At 43.2% G+C, this 18,230-nt stretch overlaps 2 protein-coding genes across 8 annotated transcripts in view; one reads left to right on the top strand and one right to left on the bottom strand.

Annotated features, from left to right (window-relative positions):
• Nucleotides 1-3,380, bottom strand: part of PCYT1B (phosphate cytidylyltransferase 1B, choline) — a 148,154-nt gene extending 144,774 nt beyond the window's left edge. The window contains exon 1 of the mRNA XM_070783982.1: nt 3,050-3,380. Within this exon, the coding sequence (XP_070640083.1) occupies nt 3,050-3,121 (72 nt within the window). The 5' untranslated portion in view covers nt 3,122-3,380. The remainder of the gene's footprint in view (nt 1-3,049) is intronic.
• Nucleotides 3,381-16,389: 13,009 nt separating this feature from the next.
• POLA1 (DNA polymerase alpha 1, catalytic subunit) overlaps nt 16,390-18,230 on the top strand; it is a 295,284-nt gene continuing 293,443 nt past the window's right edge. For 2 of the 7 annotated variants that reach the window (XM_019955964.2, XM_019955963.2), the window contains exon 1: nt 16,391-16,597. In XM_019955964.2, coding sequence (XP_019811523.1) covers nt 16,555-16,597 — 43 coding nt within the window. In that variant the 5' untranslated portion in view covers nt 16,391-16,554. Of the gene's footprint in view, nt 16,598-18,230 lie in introns of all 7 variants that reach the window. The other 5 variants (XM_070783445.1, XM_019955965.2, XM_019955961.2 and 2 more) reach the window with 3 other exon arrangements.

Here is an 18,230-nt window from a genome sequence, read left to right as displayed (position 1 = left end):
GTTAATACAATCACTTTATTATTGCTATAATTAAAGATATAATTCTATTTGCTGGCCCAAGAAGGTTAAATAAACTTATTCCATTTAACTGGGAGAAGCTAAGGCACAAATTAGCACAATAGGCTAGTGGTTAGGTTTGAATATTTTCACTGTATTTAATCAAGTGAAATAAGACATTAAAATTACTTAGGAGAGGATATGTATCTCCTCTCAAGAAAAGAGGTCAAGGTCAAGGTCAAGAAACAGCAGTTAGAACTGGATATGGAACAACAGACTAATTCCAAATTGGGAAAGGAGTACATCAAGGCTGTATATCATCACCTTGCTTATATAACTTATATGCAGAGTACATCATGAGAAATGCTGGGCTGGAAGAAGCACAAGCTGGAATCAAGATTGCCAGGAGAAATATCAATAACCTCAGATATGAAGATGACATCACCCTTATGGCAGAAAGTGAAGAAGAAATAAAGAGCCTCTTGAGGAAAGTGAAAGAGGAGAGTGAAAAAGCTGGTTTAAAACTCAATATTCAAAAAACAAAGTCCATGGCATCTGGTCCCATCCCTTCATAGCAAATAGATGGGGAAACGATGGAAACAGTGATTGACTTTCTTTTCTTGGGCTCCAAAATCACTGCAGATGGTGACTGCAGCCATGATATTAAAAGATGCTTGCTCCTTGGAAGAAAAGCTATGATCAACTTAGACAGCATTTTAAAAAGCAGAGACATTCCTTTACTGACAAAGGTCCATCTAGACAAAGCTATGGTTTTTCTAGTAGTCATGTATGGATGTGAGAGTTGGACTATAAAGAAAGCTGAGCACTGAAGTATTGATGCTTTTGAACTGTGGTGTTGGAGAAGAGTCTTGAGAGTCCCTTGGACTGCAAGGAGATCCAATCAGTCAATTATAAAGGAAATCAGTCCTGAATTTTCATTGGAAGGACTGATGCTGAAGCTGAAGCTCCAGTACTTTAGCCACCTGATTCGAAGAAATTACTCGTTGGAAAAGACCCTGATGCTGGGAAAGATTGAAGGCAGGGGGACAAGGGGATGACAGAGGATGAGATGGTTGGATGGCATCACTGACTCGATGGACATGAGTTTGAGCAAGCTCCCGGAGTTGGTGATGGACAGGGAGGCCTGGCGTACTGCAGTCCATGGGGTCATAAAGAGTCGGACACGACTGAGCGACTGAACTGAACTGAATGCCACCTAGTAAGAACTAAATATGTCAGCTCTTATTATAATCATAAGTGATACTATTAGGAACTCCATGAGCTTAGAAGCCTTTGGATATTTTTCAGTTCATAAGAGTTATGGGTGTACAGAGTGATGTTTGTACAGATTGAATTCTACATAACTGTACATAGAAAGACCAAATCAATTTTCCATATCAGAACCAGTCAGGAACTGAATCTACTTGTTTTGATACCACTTCAAATCTATTTTTGGCACGAGGCATGAATGAGTGAATAAATGAATGAGTGGCTAAAATGCCACCTGAGTCTCCCACGAACTCAATAAAATAAGCTGGTGAAATTTGTGAGTCAACATACAAATTTCTCCAAATCTGGGGTAATATGGAGGCAGAGGGGGAGGGGACCAATTGGGAGAAATGATCTACCAGTCATGTAGTTCAAGTTCATGGTGGTTATGGCCCCAGATCACTTTCTGGGGCATATGATTCTTTAACCAGTCATCCACAGCCACTTCCAAGGGCATGGGAAAGTTTTGGAGGAGTACTGGGACAGGAAAGAACAGGGCCAGTGTCTTAAGGCCTGAGAAACCGCTCTCTGAGGAGTGGCGTGAAACCAGCTTTACTGTGAAGCAGAAATTACATCATTGCTGATCCTAGTCTTTTCTTCACATCATCCAGAATCCTTCTTTTTTGTCTCACCACCTAAACTTTTGCCATCTAGAACTCTTTTGGTTTATCAAGGCTCCACTAAAATCCACATTCCCCTAGGCACATCTCCTCCCCGACAAAATAAAAGATTGTAGAAGGTAGTATCACTCATATGATAGTTACACTGTGAGGATTTCTGAAATGGATATTCAAATTGAGATTTTGTGACTTCTCTACTAGGAATGCCACGTGATGCATGCATGCTTAGTCATGTTCAACACTTTGTGGTCTTTTGGACTGTAGCCCGCCAGGCTCCTCTGTACATGGCATTTCCCAGGCAAGAATACTGGAGGGGGTTGCCATTTCCTTCTCCAGGGGATCTTCCTGACCAGGGAACTGAACCCCATATCTCCTGTATCTCCTGCATTGCAAGTGGATTCTTTACCTGCTGAGCCATCGGGGGAAAGTTTCTCATTTTATAGGATAATGAACATTTTCTTAAAATATTTCTCTGGCACACCCAGACTCCACAGCATCATTCTTGGCCTTGAACTACCTACATTTTCTCACAGTGATTTGACCTTTTTAAAAAAAACTTTTTTTAAATGGAAGAATTTACAACGTTGTGCTAGTTTCATATGTACAGCAAAGTGATTCAGTTATACACACACACACACACACACACACACACACACACACACATGTATTCTTTTTCAGATTCTTTTCCCTGATAGGTTACTACAAGACACTAAATATAGTTCCCTGTGTTATACGGCAGGTCCCTGTTGCTTATCTGTTTTACACATAGTAATTTATTTGAACTTTTTTTAGGAAGAGAATTTGTTCCTGTCATTTACCTCTGTCCTGGGTGCTTGCATCCTCAGTCAGGGGATAAAGAACCATTAGCCAGAGTTTTTTCTTTTTATCACCTTAAGATGGAAGGGATAATTTCTCTCTGTTATTTTCTTTTTGCTGCTTGCTTGGCTGTGGGATCCTAGTTCTCCTCCCAGGGACTGAACCTGGGCCCTCGGCAGTGAAAGCACAGAGCCTCGATCACTGGACTGCCTGGGAATTCCCAATACTCCTCTTTAGAGTGTGATTTTATTATCACAGGTTTGTTATACTCACAGATACATAGGACTTTACTTTTTGAACTTTGATAATCAAAGAGATACAAATCAATAGGAAAGCGGGTACCTTACCTTGCGTCCCATTTGGGGAGTGTAATTGTTCTTGGGATCCTTTTCCATGGTGCCACCCTGGTGACTCACCATGCCTTCTCCTGGTCTGCTTTTTAGAGTCCTTTCATTTTCTTTCTGTGGATTCACGGAAACAGTTGACCAAAGGTTAAGCTTGAAGATAAGCTGGAGGAGGTAGTCGTGTCCCAGAGCTTGAACTAGCAGAGATCCAAGTTGTCAGGCGCTCTTCCTTTATTTACCACCCACTTCCTGTTGTCCCCTCATGGCTGCTGCTCACTGACAATTGCTGTGCTCTGCGCTGGCTCAGTGATGGCCTGTTGTGTGGGGACAGGCAGGTTGTGGTGAAAAAGGCCATTGTTTCCTCCACCCTGTCCCTCCCTGGAGCTATGGCAACAAATTCCGTTCGTGAATTAACTATGTTATTTTGTGTCGGCTCAACTGATTATGCTCCTGGAATGACAAACATTTTGGCTCTTTTCTTCAGGGTAAAAAGTGGCCAAGACCTTGAAGTTGTTCATCTACAACTCAGCACTTTCTTTAGATATGAGAATAAAGATAGAGAAAATAAATCTCTCAAAGGGACTTTGATTCCAATAAACATGTTATCTTTTTCAAGTATTCTAAACACCATTGGAAGTGAATTTGTGCATTTTAACAATGTGGAATCTTCACAATTTGTGTTAAGTTCATTCCCCCAGAGATAAAAATAACTCTTGTTCTTATGTGTGCTTGGGGTTTTCTCCCAAAAAATCTTTTAAAAACATTTGGCTGCAGCAAAGTGCCATGGGAACTTTGGAGGCTGTTAACGTGAGTATCATAACTCAGTTCAGAAAAACTGCTGTCCTTCTAAATTCTCCTAGGGCTTCCAGTGGTTAAGACTCTGTCCTTCCACTTCAGGGGGTGCGGGTTCAGTCCCTGGCCAGGGAAACTAAGATCCCACATGCTGTGTGGCACAGCCTAAATAAATAAATTAAAATTAAAATTAATTCACCTAAGGCATGTGAAGATTTCCTATGTCCCATACTAGCATGTAAACTCTTAATCACTTTCTTATATATTTCATCCTCCAGATGATAAAACTTGCTCTGATCAGTAGAAGGATATTTTCAGGGTTTCCATCTGTCCATCCATCCATCCATCCTGCACTTTCTCTCATCAGGTTCTGAGCTGGTTGTTGGGGAGCTCTGTCAGTGAATTTGTGGCTGGTTTCCTAGCATGGTTGTATGGAGTGTGCTGACTTGGTGAGCTGCAATCACATTTCTAAGGATCCCATTCCCTTAGTTTGGGGTTAGAGTTGGCCCAAAGAGGAATTTGTATAAGATTTGGAAGGCACAATCTTCCAAAGAGAGTGAAGAGTGTGGTTGGATGTGCTGACAAACAGAGGGGGAGGTGACAGTGAGCCCCAGCCTGTCCTCATTCTCTTCACTCTGTGTGCAGATATTCTTCCCAACTGCTGACACTGTTGATTAACTGCAGCCCAGGGCTCACTCTCAGATGTGTGTGCAGCCCCACAGGGCTTCCCAAAGCTTCTCGTGGGCTTCTTCCTTCACTTCGGCAGCTTGGTATGCTGGGCTTCTGACTGCCAGGTGGGTGTCCTCTCTCATCCTCTAACCCCCTGGACCTGTGGGGAGTCTTTGAAGCCCCAGACACTCAAAGAAAAGGTTTTTCTTGGGGAAGCAAACTGTGTCAGCTCTATCACAGAAGACACACACTTGAATTTGGGGGACAAGTATCCTCGTGGTCTGGAAAATGTTCTATGCCGGGGGATGGGCAACTGGGCCTCAGCTTCAGAGCTCGTGAAATCACCCTCCTTTTGCATGAATTTCCCAGCAGCATTGTTTGCCTTCTAGTACCTCACCAGTGGGCAGGGTGTGCCCTGGATCATGGCCTCAGGTGCCATGGTTAACGGGGCCCTACTTTGGCTCTCCTCCTCCTCGGAGTCCAAGTGGTCATGGAGATAGGGTACATGCCTTTGGACCTGTACTCCCCTTCTAGAACACCCTGGAGTTCTCTGCCAAAATGTCCTCAGCCTGTTTTCAAGGCATGTGCTGCATATCCCTGGGGATGGTGGGAGGGAGTGGGAGGGTTAGTCAAGCTTTTAGCAGGAAAACGTGAACAGAATCTGGATATCTGGGTGGGCTCCACCTTGTAGTGTGGTACAGAGGAGGGGACTCTGGCTGCCCCCCACCATAGCAGCCTGGTGGGCTACAGTCCATTGGTAGCGAAGAGTCAGACACAGTTGAGTGACTAAAAAAATACACACACACACAATCTGTTAGCCTAATTTCAAACTTTTAAATATTAAGATATATAATATATGGGCTTCCATTTATATTCCTGTCCTGACTCCACAAATATTAAAGCAGGAGGTATTCTAAATCACTGTAGAAATTAATGAATTCATTAGCATTTTCTGGTTATTTTGCTTACAGTTAATTATAGAGGTAGCTTGTTCGTGACGTTGTACAGGAGACAGGGATCAAGACCATTCCCATGGAAAAGAAATGCAAAAAAGCAAAATGGCTGTCTGGGGAGGCCTTACAAATAGCTGTGAAAAGAAGAGAAGCGAAAAGCGAAGGAGAAAAGCAAAGATATAAACATCTGAATGCAGAGTTCCAAAGAACAGCAAGAAGAGATAAGAAAGCCTTCTTCAGTGATCAATGCAAAGAAATAGAGGAAAACAACAGAATGAGAAAGACTAGGGATCTCTTCAAGAAAATCAGAGATACCAAAGAAACATTTCATGCAAAGATGGGCTTGATAAAGGACAGAAATGGTATGGACCGAACAGAAGCAGAAGATATTAAGAAGAGATGGCAAGAATACACAGAAGAACCGTACAAAAAAGATCTTCACGACCCAGATAATCACGATGGTGTGATCACTGACCTAGAGCCAGACATCCTGGAATGTGAAGTCAAGTGGGCCTTAGAAAGCATCACTACAAGCAAAGCTAGTGGAGGTGATGGAATTCCAGTTGAGCTATTCCAAATCCTGAAAGATGATGCTGTGAAAGTGCTGCACTCAGTACACCAGCAAATTTGGAAAACTCAGCAGTGGCCACAGGACTGGAAATGGTCAGTTTTCATTCCAACCCCAAAGAAAGGCAATGCCAAAGAGTGCTCAAACTACCACACAATTGCACTCATCTCACACACTAGTAAAGTAATGCTCAAAATTCTCCAAGCCAGGCTTCAGCAATATGTGAACTGTGAACTTCCAGATGTTTAAGCTGGTTTTAGAAAAGGCAGAGGAACCAGAGATCAAATTGCCAACATCTGCTGGATCATGGAAAAAGCAAGAGAGTTCCAGAAAAACATCTATTTCTGCTTTATTGACTATGCCAAAGCCTTTGACTGTGTGGATCACAATAAACTGTGGAAAATTCTGAAAGAGATGGGAATACCAGACCACCTGATCTGCCTCTTGAGAAATTTCTATGCAGGTCAGGAAGCAACAGTTAGAACTGGACATGGAACAACAGACTGGTTCCAAATAGGAAAAGGAGTTCGTCAAGGCTGTATATTGTCACTGTGCTTATTTAACATATATGCAGAGTACATCATGAGAAACGCTGGGCTGGAAGAAGCACAAGCTGGAATCCAGATTGCCAGAAGAAATATCAATAACCTCAGATATGCAGATGACACCACCCTTATGGCAGAAAGTGAAGAGGAACTCAAAAGCCTCTTGATCAAGGTGAAAGTGGAGAGTGAAAAAGTTGGCTTAAAGCTCAACATTCAGAAAACGAAGATCATGGCATCCGGTCCCATCACTTCATGGGAAATAGATGGGGAAACAGTGGAAACAGTGTCAGACTTTATTTTTCTGGGCTCTAAAATAACTACAGATGGTGACTGCAGCCATGAAATTAAAAGACACTTACTCCTTGGAAGGAAAGTTATGACCAATCTAGATAGCATATTCAAAAGCAGAGACATTACTTTGCCAACAAAGGTTTGTCTAGTCTGATTTTTCCTGTGGTCATGTATGGATGTGAGAGTTGGACTGTGAAGAAGGCTGAGCACCGAAGAATTGATGCTTTTGAACTGTGGTGTTGGAGAAGACTCTTGAGAGTCCCTTGGACTGCAAGGAGATCCAACCAGTCCATTCTGAAGGAGATCAGCCCCGGGATTTCTTTGGAAGGAATGATGCTAAAGCTGAAACTCCAGTACTTTGGCCACCTCATGCAAAGAGCTGACTCATTGGAAAAGACTCTGATGCTGGGAGGGCTTGGAGGCAAGAGAAGGGGACGACAGGGGATGAGATGGCTGGATGGCATCACTGACCCGATGAACGTGAGTCTGAGTGAACTCCGGGAGTTGGTGATGGACAGGGAGGCCTGGCGTGCTGTGATTCATGGGGTCGCAAAGAGTCAGACATGACTGAGGAACTGATCTGATCTGATCTGACCTGTTATCAAAAGTCTTGATCCTCTCTGAATCTATGAACAATATGATTTTCTGAATCTAAGTGGCTGAGAGTTAGATTCTGGACTGAGGTGAAATAATTTGCTCCACCTAGCATAGTTCTAGGTATATGCTAGTAGTTGCTTTGAAAACAATTGTTAAATGAATGAACAGCAATTGAATATCTACATGCAAAAATGAACCTCTATTCTTATCTCACACCATATACAAAAATTAACCATGAAATGGATCATAGACCTGGATGTAAAAGACATAAGATTTCCAGAATAAAACCTAGGATAGAATCTTTGTGATCTTGGTTTAAGCAGAGATTTCTTAGATAGGACACAAAAAGCATGAACCATAAAGGAAAAAAAAAAATTGGATACATTCAGTTCAGTTCAGTCACTCAGTTGTGTCTAACTCTTTGCGACCCCATGGACTGCAGCACAGCAGGACTCCCTGTCCATCACCAACTCCCGGAGTTTACCCAAACTCACGTCCATTGAGTCGGTGATGCCATCCAGCCATCTCATCCTCTGTTGTCCCCTTCTCCTCCCACCTTCAATCTTTCCCAGCATCAGGGTCTTTTCCAATGAGTCAGTTCTTCACATCAGATGGCCAAAGTATTGGAGTTTCAGTTTCAACATCAGTCCTTCCAATGAACACTCAGGACTGATCTCCTTTAGCATGGACTGGTTGGATCTCCTTGCAGTCCAAGGGACTCTCAAGAGTCTTCTCCAACACCACAGTTCAGAAGCATCAATTCTTTGGCGCTCAGCTTTCTTTATAGTCCAACTCTCACATCCATACATGACCACTGGAAAAACCACAGCCTTGACTAGATGGACCTTTGTTGGCAGTAATGTCTCTGCTTTTTAACGTGCTGTCTAGTTTGGTCATAACTTTCCTTCCAAGGAGCAAGCATCTTTTAATTTCATGGCTGCAGTCATCATCTGCAGTGATTTTGGAGCCCCCCAAAATAAAGTCTGCCACTGTTTCCCCATCTATTTGCCATGAAGTGATGGAACTAGATGCCATGATCTTCATTTTCTGAATGTTGAGCTTTAAACCAACTTTTTCACTCTCCTCTTTTTTCTTGGATACATTGAATTACATCAAAAATAAAGAAGTTTTACTTCAGTAAACATTTTTTTGAAATTAAAAAATAAAGGACTTCTGATCTTTAAAATTAAGAAAATGAAAAGTCATAGACTGAGAGAAAATATTTGCCAAGCACGTATTTATAAAGGACTTTTATTTAGGATATATAAAAATTATTATAATTTAATAATTGGACAAATAACTCAATTTTTACAAAATGGGCAACAGATTTGAACAAATAATTCATCAAACAATGTAGACAAGAGATGACCAAATGGCTTCTCTTTCTGCTTTTGCTTTTACAGTGCATGGACATTGTCACTACCATCCTTACATCAAGAAAAATGTGGATGAATCAGTACCTTTTCTTAGACAAGAAAATTCTCAAAAAGAATTGGGAAAATGGCGAAACACCATCTCCGAAGCTGGAAACATAGGCACATACGGAGAATCACAGGTGAGATCTGCTTACCTGAAACTAGAATCTGGTGGGAACACTTAATTTCCAATATTGAACTGCTGGAGGCTGAGTATGGACTAGCATGAAATTAAGAAATTCCTAGAGTGAGGACTGCACAGTTCTGTGGACTTTTTCTCTAGGAACCCCACAGATTGTCACCTTGAGAATCTGAGAAAAATGCCCTGGGGGCTGTGGCAAGGGGAAAAGGAAGAGTAACCATCAGGAAATCCTTCCAGAATCTTCTCTGTCACAAAGGCCTACTCTCTAGAGGAAAGACTTGGTCAGAGAGCAAGACTTTGTCAAAGGGCAACTCATATTATCCTAGCTTGGGGAAGGGAATTTCAGCTCTCTCTGGCTGTTCTCTCTCTTTCACCTGAGGAAAAATAAAAATAACCAGAGTCAACAAGAGAAAAGACTTGGAGGAAATAGATTGCAACTGCAGCAGCTAAAGAAAGGAGTATGAGAACCATATCAAGATACCAGTAGGAGAAAAAAAGAGAAAACAGGCAGAAGAAATATCTGAAGTGACAGTGGCCAAGAAGTTTCCAAATAATGTATCATTACTATGATAAAAAGAAAACCACAGACCCAGGAAGGTGAGAAAATACCAAACAGGATAAATATCAAACAAACTAAAAACCAACACCTAGGAACATCATGTTCAAACTGTAACAAGCAAACAACTCCCCTTAAAAAAAAACCCAACTCCAAACCAAACAAGCAAACCAAACAAACAAACAAACAAAATACAAAGGACAAGTTAAAACTCTTGAAGGAAGCCAGAGGTGGGGAGTACAGTGTGGGAAACTTCACTTATAGAAGAATAAGGTTGAGCATTACAGTGGGCTTCTCATTGGAAACCAGAACAACAGCAAGTGTTCTGTGACCCAGTTTCCAATGTAGGGTTGGGGCTCTTTCCCATAATAACAAACAATTCCTGGACACCAGTAAGGTGTCACAAGGGACAGGAAGAGAGGACTGGGGAATGCTCGCTTATAATGTAACTGCCCTACACGTAGAGCAGTATGATGTTATTTGGAGGTGGACTTACATTATTTTAAAATGTATGTTGAAAACTTTTGCGTGCATGCTAAGTCACTTCAGTCGTGTCTGACTGTGGCTCTCTGGACTGTAGCCCACCAGACTCCTCTGTCCATGGGATTCTCCAGGTAAGAGTACTGGAGTGGGTTGCTGTACCCTCCTCCAGGAGATCTTCCCAACCCAGGGATTGAACCCATGTCTCTTATGTCTCCTGCGTTGGCAGGCAGGTTCTTTACCATTAGCGCCACCTGGGAAGCCCTGTAAACCTTAGGGCAACCACTAAAAAAGTTCTTTAAAAAAGAAGTATAAATGATATACCAAGACAGGAGATAAAATGGAATCATATAAAATGCTCCATTAAACCCAGAGGAGGAAAAGATGGAAACAAAGAACAAAGAGAAACAAAGAACAAACATATCCAAGAGAAAACAATTGCAAATAGCTAGGAGGCGCATGAAAGACACTTGTCATTAGTCATCGGGGAAGTGCAAATTAAAACTCATAATGAGATACTAATATATATCAACTAGAATGAAAATTAAAATAAAAACTGATAGTTACTGGTGAGGATGTAGAACAACTGAATCTCTCATACACTACTGGCGGGAACGTGAAATAGTACAACCACTTTGGAAAAACAGTTTCTCAAGTTTTTTTTTAAATTAAACATATACTTTTTTTTTCTTTTGCCTTTTCATACTGTTCATGACGTTTTCAAAGCAAGAATACTGGAGTGATCGGCCGTTCCTTTGCTGAGAAATACTGAGGGCAGGAGGAAAAGAGGGCAACAGAGGATGAAATGGTTGGATGGCATCACCGACTCAAGGGATATGAGTTTGAGCAAACTCTGGGAGATAGTGAAGGACAGGAAAACCTGGCATGTTGCAGTTCATGGGGTCGCAAAGAGTTGGACAGGACTTAGTGACTAAACAACAACAAAACATGTACTTAACCACATGACTCAGCAATTCCATTTCTAAGTCTTTACCCAAGAGAAATGAGTCTGCACAAAGACCTGTACACTAAATTATAGAAGTAAGGAACAGACTAGTGGTTACCAGTGGTTAAGGATCTTTAGAGATTGAAATGTCCTGTATCTTGACTGTATCAGCATCGATATCTTAGTTGTGATACAGTTTTGCAAGACGTTGCCAGTGGGAGACCCTGGGTAAAGGATACATGGAATTTTTCTGTGTTAATTTCCCTGCATTGGCAACAAGGAATCTTAGTTACTGGACCAATAGGAAGTCCCCCTCCCTTTTTTTAAAAATCACTCCTCTACCCTTCCTCTTTGGTAGCCAGAAGTTTGTTTTCTGCGTCTGTGATTCTTTTTCTGTTTTCTGAATGAGTTCATTTGTACAATTTTTACAGTCCATATGCAAGTCATATCATATGGTATTTGTCTTTGTCTGATTTACTTCATTTAGTATGATAATCTCTAGGTTCATCCAGGATGATCTTTTCAAGCAGATGATTATAAAACGGATTGCTGCCTGGGGAAAATATTAATGATTGTTTGGCCAAGTTGTCTCACTGGCAGAAATTATTCAGTAAGAGTTAAAGACAAAGGGAAATGAAACATAAGTTATCTCTACTGTGGCAAGAACACAGAGGGTGAAACCAAGCAGGACCCCGTGGGGTTCCTGGGCACAAAAGTCTTTCTGTGTCCCCCCATTTCTAAATTACAAGGAAATAGTCTTGATTCAGCCTCCATGACCTTCCCTTAGTTCCAATGGGCAGATTCAAACAGTTGCTAACTAGGGAAGGGAGGGAACGTGGAGACCAAGGAGGAGCAGCCAAGAAACAGTGGTGCAGCCTTGGGGCAAGATCTTGGTGGTCATGTTGGATCTTTAGTTCTCCAACCAGGGACTGAACTTGCACCTCCTGCGGTGGAAGTGCAGTGTCTTAACCAATAGACTGACAGGGAAGTCCAAGACTTGGTTCCTACTGATGATAGATGCTTAACAATGGGGGCGGTTTCACATTGTTTCTAATAAATCTAGTGTTGGCCTTGCCTAAGAGTCTTTTAGGCAACCCAGACACCATTCAGTTCATAGGCGGTCACAGCACTAAATGTTTTAAGATACTAGAGTGAGTGAGATACTAAAGAGTGAGATACTAAAGAGTCTCTTGAATAGATGAAAAATCAGCCTTCCTTCCTCACAGAAAGAGGTGTGTCCAGGTATATTGTTGCTGTTGTTTAGTCACTAAGTCATGTCCAACTCTTTGCAACCCCATGGACTGTAGCCAGTCAGGCTCATCTGCCCATGGGATTTCCCAGGCAAGAATACTGGAGTGGATTGCCATTTCCTTCTCCAGGGATCTTCCCAACCCATGGATTGAACCCGCATCTCCTGCACTGGCAGATGGATTCTTTACCACCGAGCCACCAGGGAAGCCCGTGTCCAGGCATATGTGACCACATATTGTTCAACCGGATATTTATGTCCGGGTTAGCCATCCTGCTGGTGACTCTAAATGATTTAGCAACACCTTGTCTTGCCCACTTATTCTCGACTTTGGCTTCATATTGGAATCCCATCCTCAGAGATTCTGATTTAATAGGTCCAGGGGGCATTGGAATTTTGAATAACTGCTCAGATGATTCTAATTTGCAACCAAAGTTGAGAACCACTGCTCTAAGCTTTATAGAATACTATGCATGCTAAGCGGAGAAGGCAATGGCACCTCACTCCAGTACTCTTGCCTGGAAAATCCCATGGACGGAGGAGCCTGGTAGGCTGCAGTCCATGGGGTCGCTAAGAGTCGGGCACAACTGAGCGACTTCACTTTCACTTTTTACTTTCATGCATTGGAGAAGGAAATGGCAATCCACTCCAGTGTTCTTGCCTAGAGAATCCCAGGGACGGGGGAGCCTGGTGGGCTGCTGTCTATGGGGTCGCACAGAGTTGGACACGACTGAAGCGACTTACCAGCAGTAGCAGCAGCATGCATGCTAAGTCGTTTCAGTCTTGTCCGACTCTTTGAGACCACATAGACTGTAGCCCGCCAGACTCCTCTGTCCATGGGATTCTCCAGGCAAGAATACTGGAGTGGGTTGCCATGCTTTCCTCCAGGGTTACAGAATACTGGCCATATGTAAATTAAGAAACCCTCATGCTGCCATCCTCTGCTAAAATTCACTATTGACTGACTATACTATCAATGTTCTAACTCATAATTCTTTCTTAATTGCTCCAATACCTGTAATAATTCCCAGAAGAATTCTAGTTTTCCATTCCCAAGTTTTAGTTCATGCTACTGGTTTAAAAGATTTTGAAGCATTAGTACAGCTATTTGTCTTTGGGGGTAGGTTTTATTCACGTTGATGTTGCATGTTTATGCTATGAGCCAGGGCTCAATTATCACAAAAGTTTTGTCTGTTGGTAAATAATTCATGTTGAATCACTTGAGGGCATGGCTCTAACTTTGTTCTCTGTGGGTGTGGGGGAAGTGGAACCAAGAGCATTGTGCATTAGTGGAGTTTGAGAAAAGGGTTCAGATGTATTGGCCTCAATGGTTAAAGATAATTCTACATAAAATCTAGAACTAATTCTCATTGGAAGTTCTTGGTTTAACTAGTGTTCTCTAGTTAAGATATACATGCCTATGTCTCTGGTCTTATTGTTAAACGATAAATAAGTTTGCATACATTGTATGCATTGTACCAAACACCAGAACCTAATGTCGCTTTTAAAAATATTTTTACTTATTTGGCTTCACTGGGTCTCAGTTGCGGCACACAAGTTCTTTAGTTGCAGCATGTGGGATCTAGTTCCCTAAGCAGGGATGAACCCAGGCCCCCTGCATTGGGAGTGCAGTCTTAGCCAGTGGACTACTAGGGAAGTCCCTCTCAGTTCAGTTCAGTTCAGTCGCTCAGTCGTGTCCGACACTTTGTGACCCCATGAACTGCGGCACTCCAGGCCTCCCTGTCCATCACCAACTCCTGGAGTTTACCCAAACTCATGTCCATTGAGTTGGTGATGCCATCCAGCCATCTCGTCCTCTGTCATCCCCTTCTCCTCCTGCCCTCAATCTTTCCCAGAATCAGGGTCTTTTCAAATGAGTCAGCTCTTCGCATCTGGTGGCCAAAGCATTGGAGTTTCAGCTTCAACATCAGTCCTTCCAATGAACACCCAGAACTGATCTCCCTTAGGATGGACTGATTGGATCTCCTTGCAGTCCAAAGGACTCTCAAGAGTCTTCTCCAACATCACAGTTCAAACGCATCAATTCTTTGGCACTCAGCTTTCTTTATAGTCCAACTCTCACATCCATACATGACCACTGGAAAAACCATAGCCTTGATGACCTTTGTTGGCAAAGTAATGTCTCTGCTTTTCAATACGCTATCTAGGCTGGTCATAACTTTCCTTCTAAGGAGTAAGCGTCTTTTAATTTCTTGGCTGCAGTCACTATCTGCAGTGATTTTGGAGCCCCCCAAAATAAAGTCAGATGTGCAGCTGACACCACCCTTATGGCAGAAAGTGAAGAGGAACTAAAAAGCCTCTTGATGAAAGTGAAAGTGGAGAGTGAAAAAGTTGGCTTAAAGCTCAACATTCAGAAAACGAAGATCATGGCATCTGGTCCCATCACTTCATGGGAAATAGATGGGGAAACAGTGGAAACAGTGTCAGACTTTATGTTTTTGGGCTCCAAAATCACTGCAGATGGTGATTGCAGCCATGAAATTAAAAGACGCTTACTCCTTGGAAGGAAAGTTATGACCAAACTAGACAGCACGTTAAAAAGCAGAGACATTACTTTGCCAACAAAGGTCCATCAAGTCAAGGCTCTGGTTTTTCCAGTGGTCATGTATGGATGTGAGAGTTGGACTGTGAAGAAAGCTGAGTGCCAAAGAATTGATGCTTTTGAACTGTGGTGTTGGAGAAGACTCTTGAGAGTCCCTTGGACTGCAAGGAGATCCAACCAGCCCATCCTAAAGGAGATCAGTCCTGGGTGTTCTTTGGAAGGAATGATGCTAAAGCTGAAACTCCAGTACTTTGGCCACCTCATGCGAAGAGTTGACTCATTGGAAAAGACTCTGATGCTGCGAGGGCTTGGGGGCAGGAGAAGGGGATGATAGAGGATGAGATGGCTGGATGGCATCACCAACTCGATGGACGTGAGTCTGAGTGAACTCCAGGAGTTGGTGATGGACAGGGAGGCCTGGCATGCTGCAATTCATGGGGTCGCAAAGAGTCGGACACGACTGAGCAACTGAACTGACTGAAAATAAAGTCAGCCACTGTTTCCACTGTTTCCCCATCTATTTGCCATGAAGTGATGGGACCGGATGCTATGATCTTAGTTTTCTGAATGGTGAGCTTTAAGCCAACTTTTTCTCTCTCCTCTTTCACTTACATCAAGAGGCTCTTCAGTTCTTCTTCGCTTTCTGCCATAAGGGTGGTGTCATCTACATATCTGAGGTTATTGATATTTCTCCCGGCAATCTGGATTCCAGCTTGTGCTTCCTCCAGCCCAGCGTTTCTCATGATGTACTCTGCATATAAGTTAAATAAGCAGGGTGACAATATACAGCCTTGACGTACTCCTTTTCCTATTTGGAACCAGTCTGTTGTTCCATGTCCAGTTCTAACTGTTGCTTCCAGACCTGCATACAGGTTTCTCAAGAGGCAGGTCAGGTGGTCTGGTACGTCCATGTCTATCAGAATTTTCCACAGTTTATTGTGGAAAATAAATTCCCTCTCATGCCCCCCCTTTTTTTCTCTAATTCCCTTTTAATGCTTCATAACATTGACATTTTCCAGGAACCCAGGCCAGATTTTTATAGATTAATCTACGTTTTAAATACATCTGATTGTTTCTCCATGGTTAGATTCAGGCATTTATTTGCAAGAAGACTATGTAGTTGATATTATTTTTTCCGAAGGGCATCACATCGGGAGGCCCGGAATTGGTGATGGTACTTTTGATCTTTTGGTTAAGTTGGTGCATATACCATAAATCACACAGCGACTGTGCTAGAATTCAGAGAAACAAAGTATCAGGCAAGACTCCGAATAGGCAGCAGGAGGCAGTGGTTTTTCCCAGGCTCCTCAGAAACCCGTTCAACCACGCCCACCCTGCTGCCGCCCGCGCCTCTTTTGTCGGAAAATCAACCCTCAGAACCAGGAAGCCCCTGCTCCAACGAGCCCAGATCGTTCCCCAGCAGTATGGGTGCGCCTGCGCAGTGAGTTTTCAGGCGGCTCTTTTTCAACGCCCGACCGCTTCCTTTTTCTGCACTCAACTGCCGCCCCCCCCCCCCCCCCCCCCGCCCGCTCGCTCTTTTCCCTAAGGGGTCATAACCGGGCGCCAAATGCGCGCCCGCGGGAAGGCCGAGGGTGGGGCGTCGCGCTTCGCGGCAAGTCAGTGGACTTTCGGGCGGAAGTCCGTAGCCTCTGGAGCCTCTGATTGGCTTTTTCGGTGATGTCTGTCTCGGCCCCCGCGCTAGTTTCGGGCTGGTTGGCGCGGAATCGGAAGACTCCAGCACCATGGCGCCCTTGCATGGCGAGGATTGCGAGCCCGCGGCGAACGGTGAGAGATGGTCCCGCGCGCAGGGTCCCGGGTTGGGAGTGCGGGGACTGTGGCATAATTGCGGGTTGTGGGAACTCTGTTTTATTTTTCCTCAGGAAGGCGCGCCCCCGGGTTGCTCCTCGGGTCACTTTGGGCGCGGACCTCGGACGTCCAGGGCTGGAACCTACCAGGCCTCGGACAGGGCTTCCTTGCAGGGCCGTTGGGTCCTGTCAAACCCGAGTAACTCCCTGCGGGGCTTTTTGTTTGGGAGGCTGCCTCACCACTGTCACTGCGGTCTCCGCACTTGTCTGCCTCTTTATTTCTTCCGGTGACTCTCATCCCACGTGCTGGGCACACACCTTCACTACACTGACCCCGGTGGGACAGTCTTGACAAAGTATTTCTTTACTCCCGCTGGGAGTGGTGGGAACGTTGTTACATGGTAAAGAAGCAGGAAAGAAAGCTGTCACCTGAAGATACAAACGCGTTTTGTCTTTTTTTTAGGTAATGAGTTTCTGCTTTGTGCATTAACGATTTTTCTTTCAGGGTCTGTGGAAAGTTCTTAAAGGGCCGCATAGAAATAGTGCTCATCATCTAGTCATCTGAGGTGAAGCTTCTAAAAAAATGCTTCAGTTTAGCAGCATTTCGCATGCCCTGTATATTACTCCGTTTTCAGTGGTAATTTTCTATTTCCAAAAATAGAATATAGAAATGTAAATGGATTTTTCTGATTTTTGAGCAGTGTGCAACTAACGTGTGACTTCACTTCAGTGAACTTCTAACTTAAAATCAGGTGCTTCACTCTCTTAGCTCAAGCGTCACATCTCCCATCACCCAAGTACATCACCATTAATGAGAACTTGCGTCCTAATCAGATTCTTTTGCATTCCCCTAGTTGTGAATCACAGATTTCAATTTGTTCTTCTTGCCTTTCGCTTTTTAGGACAATTTGTTTTGGAGAGTCGACTAGCCTGGATTACAAATGGGATGTAGGATATGAGTATGTGAATAGTCTTTACAGTCCTCCATCAGTGACATGCCACTAAGCCCTTTCTTCACCCTAAAAACTGTTCCTCCTCTGTGAACATCAAGAAATCACTCTTCGGAGGACACTGCAATCTTGAGATCCCTCTTAAGTCACGGTGTTGATTAAGTAGTGGCTGGGACTTGTGACTGGAATTTTTCTTTTCCTGCCAAGTTTGAAAGATTGTCACCAGAAAGACTTGCACACTCTTGTCTGTCTGGTTTGGGGGAGGGTGGGGGGGGTACTCCAGATGTAATTGTGAACCAGATTTTTAAACTTCAGTAACTGGATTTTTTTTTTTCATGCTAATTCTTTTTTGGCTAATTTACCTACTTGAAGCATTGAAGACATATACCAAAAAGGAAAATTTAAGCTCCCCCCCCCCCCTTAAGTGTTAGAAGGTGGGCTGGCAGTAAAAACTTGAAAGGCCTGTAAATAGCTGTTACTGTATATGAACATGGATCAGGGAGAGTTTAATGATTTAAAAAAGCAGGTACAGTGTTCAGCAAATATTTGTTACATACCTACCAGGTATAGGCATTCTATCAGGCTCTGGTGTTATAGTGGTAGGTAAGTTGGACATGGTTTTTGTCTTCATGGAATTGAGATGGTAAACATGTAATTATATGT

Source organism: Bos indicus, chromosome X, assembly GCF_029378745.1.
Source record: "Bos indicus isolate NIAB-ARS_2022 breed Sahiwal x Tharparkar chromosome X, NIAB-ARS_B.indTharparkar_mat_pri_1.0, whole genome shotgun sequence".
In the NCBI taxonomy this organism is placed as follows: domain Eukaryota; kingdom Metazoa; phylum Chordata; class Mammalia; order Artiodactyla; family Bovidae; genus Bos; species Bos indicus.
The sequence above is the reverse complement of the archived record's forward strand: the minus strand, read 5'-3'. Positions and strand labels throughout refer to the sequence as shown.